At 56.0% G+C, this 6,084-nt stretch overlaps 1 protein-coding gene across 2 annotated transcripts in view; it reads left to right on the forward strand.

Moving 5' to 3' along the window:
• The window catches only part of RHOBTB2 (Rho related BTB domain containing 2), a 27,093-nt gene extending 23,938 nt beyond the window's left edge, over positions 1 to 3,155 (forward strand). Inside the window, exon 11 of one of the 2 annotated variants that reach the window (XM_006156466.3) lies at positions 321 to 3,155. In XM_006156466.3, the coding sequence (XP_006156528.1) occupies positions 321 to 538 (218 nt within the window). In that variant the 3' untranslated portion in view covers positions 539 to 3,155. The remainder of the gene's footprint in view (positions 1 to 320) is intronic. The other variant, XM_006156467.3, reaches the window with a different exon arrangement.
• Positions 3,156 to 6,084: the final 2,929 nt, after the last annotated feature.

A 6,084-nucleotide genomic window follows, 5' to 3' on the forward strand; every position in this document is an offset into this window, starting at 1 on the left:
AGGAAAGCACTCGGCATGTGGGGATGAGAGCAGAAGTTTCTGGCCAGAATCAAGGTTCAAGGGGAGGCGAGGCTGCGTCAGGACATATGTCCTGTCCGGGGAGCTGGCGTCAGTTATGTGGACATAGGGAGCCATGGAAGGTTTAGACCAGGGGAGTGGTGCAGCTGGCCTGGCCCACAGGGATGGGGATGTGTTTGGTGCACAGTGAAAGCTGCTGCAGGCCTTGGTAGCAGGTAGGGTGGTGTCCCTTGGCCACACGCTGGGCCCTGGGTTCCCTGTTTGTGCTTTCTCCTAACCAAGTCCTGCTGTGTCTGCCCCAGAAAACCAGGAATACTTTGAGAAGCACCGGTGGCCGCCTGTCTGGTACCTGAAGGAGGAGGACCACTATCAGCGGGCCCGCAAGGAGCGGGAGAAGGAAGACTACCTCCACCTGAAGCGGCAGCCCAAGCGGCGCTGGCTTTTCTGGAACAGTCCGTCCTCCCCGTCTTCCTCCGCTGCCTCCTCGTCGTCCCCCTCATCTTCCTCGGCTGTGGTCTGAAATGCGCTACTCTGTCTGGCCCTGCTGCTGTGGCCCCATTCGCCCTTTCCTCTCTGCTCTTCCGTATCACTCCCTCACCTTACAGGGACAAGGGGACCCAAAAACCAGGCCCCCAAGGGCAGAGCTGTCCTCACCAGCCACCGGGCCAGCCAGAGAGGAGCCCGGCCCTGTGGGTTAGACCCAGAGACAGAGCAGGAGGTGGGAGCAGGGAGGGAGCCGAGGGCTCTGGAACCTCTCCAGGCTGGAGAGCCCTAGCAAGGAAGGGGAAGCAGCCACAGGGCTGGCTTGTGTCTTGGTCTCGGCCTCTGCTCCGGTCGGGGACACAATGCTCGCTGCGCTCTCTGAGCAGAGGCCTGCCTCAGTTGGCCTGTCTCCACCATTGCAAAGCTTGTGTTTCCACGAGGAGCCTGCTCAGGCCTCATGGGAAGTCAGGGTAGAAGTGACGCCTTCAGAGCCCAGGACGAGGAAGGCTGCGTCCTGCCAGTCGTCCGGAGCACAGTGCGGCTGGCTGTGGCGACGGCTGTTCAGAGCCCTGGGCCTGGGAGCGTGCCTCTGGGTTGCAATGAGAAACCTCTGCCTCGCCCCTGCCACAGCTCAGATGTGGAGATGGCCACCAGGGGAAATAGCTGGGGTGGGGGGAAGGAAGGGGCCAGGTCTGTGCTCTGTGCACATGACCTCAGCCCCTCCCTGCCCTGACAGCACTGCTTTTTATGGGGTGGGGCAAAATTTGCAAAAACAACAGATAAAAACCAAACTAAATCACCAAGAAAAACACTCTATCCTCTATCCCCATCCCAGAGAAAGCAAACAAATGACCCGGCCCAGCTTCCATGTTTAAAACACTGAAGGGAGGCCTCAGGGAGACGGCCGTGCAGGCCGCAGGGCCAGGGGTGCCGGTCAGCAAAGGCTGGTCGCCGCTGCCCTCCTGAAGCCAGGCCCTCACCTGCAGAGGGGACCCCGGCAGGATGTTTGGGAGGGGGGCCCAGGTCCGGCAATAGGGCGCAAGCTAGAAAGCCAGGGCCCAGGACACCGCCCTTCCCGGTGCCAGCCTGGGATAGAGGAAGGGCAGAGTGGGCGGGAGAGCAAAGTTAATCCAGAGAGGAGGGGAAGCTGCAGGCAGGTTCCACTGGAGCTCGCAGCCCCCAGAGGCCACAGCCCACCCTCCCGGTTTTGCAACCTGAAGCAGTCGTCTAGATGGTCGCCCGCAACCCTGTCCAGATTTCAAAGATGGAGTTGGGGCCAGGAGGCCAGGAGCTAGGCTCAGGACTCCAGGGTCACCTTGCCTGGAGAGGCACTTCAGCAGAGGGACCGGCGAGGGCCAGCCGGGAATGAAGGCACCCTCCGCAGTGACGTGAGCGAGGCTGGATCCTCCTGCAGAGCTGAGCTGCCTGCTCTAAGGTGGGCGTGGTGAGCCACCGGCCTCCTCTCCCAGTCCTTGGTGGCCAGTCAGAAAGCCGGTCGTGTGCTGCCCTCTACTGACGGGTCAGCCTCCCGTCAGCTGGGCTGGCTCCAGGTGATGGGGAGCCTGTGAGCAGAGGCTGTGGGAACACTGTGGGGGGCACCCAGCGCCTGACCTTTGGCTTCTGGGAAGAGGGACAGTGTGGGGCATGGCTGGACCAGGACCCTTCTGGGAGCTGCAGGTGAGGGAGACCCCGCCCTGAAGTGCAAGGGGACCGCGGTGGGGCTCACAGGTGCTTGCTGGGGCCCCCTGGTGAGGATGCAGGCAGGTGAGGTTGTGTGGGAGGATGCCCTCAGGAGAGTGGCCAAAGGGCACCCCAGCACCCAGCCCACCCCTCAGGGACCCGCCCTTTCCCCACCGCTCAGTGGGAGCCAGTCTACACCCCGCGGGAATGTGGCAAGCTGGGCCAGCCCAGGTGGACCTGGCACCTTGGAACCCAGGGAGACAGAAGCAGGAACGCCCAGGTGGGGCCAGCCTGACGGCAGGAGGAAGGACACAGCCCTGGACTTAGCTGGGCTAGGGGAGAGTGGGAGGGCGGGGTGGGGAAAACCCCACACCTCTTTTTATATAAGGTTTCATATTTAATTTGGTCATGAATTCATAAATACATGAGTATTTTGTACCTAAAGGTTTTGCTTGTACTGTTTTTATTTGTTTCTTCCATGAGAGAGAGGAGGCGACCTCAACAGCGTCTCCAGGCTACCACCCGCCCCAGCCTCTGCCAGCCCCCCAGGCCGGGCACACGCATGCCTGGCATACTCAGAAGTCTGGATTCGAACCAGGAACCCTCCTATGCAGGACTGCTCCGCAGAGCACTGCATCTGACTGCTGTGCTGCCGTCTGGCCCCATTTCCTTGTGTCAATATTAATTACCAACACATTCCAAACAGGGACCTCCGCGGGGCACAGCAGAGAGGACATGCAGCCGCTAAGGACACGCTTCTGTGAAGCCTGCCGTGCCCAGTGGCGCTGGGCTGGGAGTGAGCGTAACCAACCAGCAGTGCCCCTGGGTCCTGTCGCCCAGCTCGCCCCAGTGGAGGGCCTTGACAGGCACTGCTGCGGCCACCGGGGGCCTCAGGAAGTTCGTGGAAATTGTGTACTGCAGTAGCACTGTGCATGGATCTTTGGGAGGGGGCACCAAAATAAACTCATACTTTAATTCCATCTTTTCTGCCAACTTTTTGAAGTCCCCTCATGCTTCAGACGGAAGGAAGTCCTCTGAGAAAACGAAAGGGCGCTGGAGCCTGGCAAACTCCCTCTGAGCTCTGTGGTCAGAGGGACCTGCACGGAGGGCAGAGAAGAGGAAGGACCAGAAGGCAGGACGCCCCACACCTGCAGGGGCCGAGGGCAGCTCGTGGGCTCGGAAGGAGGTGGAAGAGGGATGATTGTGACTGCCATGGGGGCCTCTCACCCTAACCTCAGCACCCTGGACAGGATACCCACATGGTCAGCAATTCTAGCGTCGGCTCAGCCATGCTAGCCTGAACAAGACGACATGGAATTGTTTCACGCATGCAGGCACCTTGAGATGGCAAAGGCCAAAGGCCTAAGAACCCTTCCTTACAGTACGCTGGCGTGGCTGGAGCACTCTGGAGAAGGCTGAAACACTTACTGAGGTTTTTTTAAAAAAAGAGAGGAAGCAGGGCCAACAGGAGGCATGGTGGTTAAGGTACTGGACTCCATGGTCAATCGCAGTTCGAGTCCCAGACCTGGTGGCTTGCTTTCTGACTTTCCCCTTCTCTCTCTCTCTCTGTGTCTTGGGTCAAATTAAAAATAATAATAATAATAATAAAAACAAATAAAATTAGATAAATATTTTTTTAAAAAACTAAGAAAAGTAAAGCTGGCCCCATCAAGCAGTGGTTAAGCCCTGTGCATAGGGAGCTAGATCCCACATGGCTGACCACGTTTCGAATCCCAGCCCTGGAGGGTTGGAAAACATGCTGAGCACGTGAGCATGCAAACCCCAAATTCTGATGGGATGGAGAAATGGAGGGGTTCTCCCTCTCTCTAGTGAACGTGTGTGTCCTCTGGCAATAAAAACAACAGAACAAAGAAATACTCAGAGAACAGTGTGAGGCAAAGCCCAGATGCGGCAGCCACTCCGGTCCCGTTGACAAAGTAGCTCAGGCGAGGCATTTCTGTGTTGAGCCTTTTATCTAAAAGTCAGATGTTTACAAAGGGGTAAGGCCCCTCAAATAGGGATCTGTACCCCAGAATGCAGCCCTGGGGCTCACATCCACAGGCCACCAGCAGGGAGAGAACCTTGACACCATTCACGGCACTGCCTGCTCTTGTTCCCTGAGGCCATGGAAGACTCTGGGGCCAGACTGGTCCTCTCCCTGCCAAGCTCAGGCAGGGCTCAAGGTTCACCAACACTTGCTGGAAAGAAGTCTCTGCCACTGCCATCCAATCAACCATGTCCTCCTTCCCTGCCCATGAGTGAGGGCATCGAGGTCTGTGTACACCTGGACCAACCACCCAGGGCTACTCGCAGGTACCATCCTCAAGACCCTGCAGATGAGGAGGGCACGTGTGCGTGTGTGCCCAAGATCCCGAGAGGAGAATGGAGGAGAAGGGATTGCGGCATGACCATCCCCCTGGGGGGTGATTTCTCTCTTTCTGTCTCTATGTCTCTCTCTGTCTGTCTGGCGAGCACACGTGCCCTATAGCAGAAAAAAAAAAAAAAAAAAAAGACCCTGCAGATGAGGAAATACTCAGCGACCTCTCCCCTGTTGGGTCTACAAGATCACCATGGTTAGAAGTTGCATAATTTTGGAACAGTGGACGGCGTAATGGTTATAATGCTGGACTCTCACATAGCTGACCATGGTTCGAGTCTTGGACCTGGTGGTTAAAACTCATGCTGGGCGCATGTGCCTAAAATCCAGAGAGGAGAATGGAGGAGAAGGGACTGCAGCATGGCCATCCCCCCGGGAGTGATTTCTTGCTTTCTGTCTCTGTCTTGCTTGTGAGCACAAACACCCGATAGCAAAAATCTCTCTTAAAAAAAAAAAAAGAAAAGAAGCTGCATCATTCAAGCCCAGATGAACTGGACTGCACATGAGGGAGAAATGGATCCTAAACAACGGGCCCTCACAGAGGAAAGACTTTTCTCCTCCCTTTCTCTTTGTATTTCCACTCATTTTACGACTGCCCACTCCATCCGAGTAACCTATATAAATAGCTTAGCAAGTACACTTCTAAATATGTTTGCATGCTTATATAATCACACGTGAAAACAAAGAAGCCTGAGCGATGGGCCAGCAGGTGGCCTGGTGGTTAAGGTGGCTGGATCCCACATGGCCAACTGTGCTGTTCAAGTCTCCGGTCCAGCAGCTTAAAACCACACACCAGCCACGTGTGTATGCATGCCCAATATCCCAAAAGGAGAGATGAAAAGAAGGGACGGCAGTGACTGTCCCCCATGGGGAGGCCTTTCCCTCTTTCCCGCCCTGTCTCTCCTCCCTCATCCCCTAGTCAGTGGGTGAGTCCTTTAGCAAATTAAAAAAAACAAAAAAACAAAAAAAAAAAACTGAAAGGCAATTTTGTTTTTATGGTTATAGGCTATGTGCTTGCTGGAGAGAGAGAAGTCACCCCCTGGGGGAATGGCCATATCACAATCCCTTCTCTTCCATTTTCCTCTCAGGATCTTGGGCATGCATGCACATACACCCAATATGATTTTCAGGCCATAGGTCAGGAATCGAACCACAGACTTGGCCCTTAACCTCCATGCCACCTGCTGGCCAAAAAGTAATCAGCCCTTGTGTTGACCCACCTCTCCAGCATTTCACACAGGGCATCCTCCAGCCCACTGCGCCACGTGGTCCCCACCACCTGAGGCCCTTCACTGCACAATGGGCTCCAGAAATTTAAGGGTGTGGTGTTTGTAAAATAGGCAAAGAACAGCTTCAGGGCCGGGTGGCGGAGAAGCCAAGCTGCTCAGGTGAGTTGAACCCACTTCAGAAAAGGCAGAAAATCCCAAGACAAACTGGGAAACCTATGGCTCACACACACACACACACACACACACACACACACACACACACACACCCCGGCTTCCTACTCTCAGCGGCCCAGGCAC

This window comes from Tupaia chinensis, unplaced genomic scaffold, assembly GCF_000334495.1.
Source record: "Tupaia chinensis unplaced genomic scaffold, TupChi_1.0 Scaffold000494_1, whole genome shotgun sequence".
Taxonomy (NCBI): domain Eukaryota; kingdom Metazoa; phylum Chordata; class Mammalia; order Scandentia; family Tupaiidae; genus Tupaia; species Tupaia belangeri.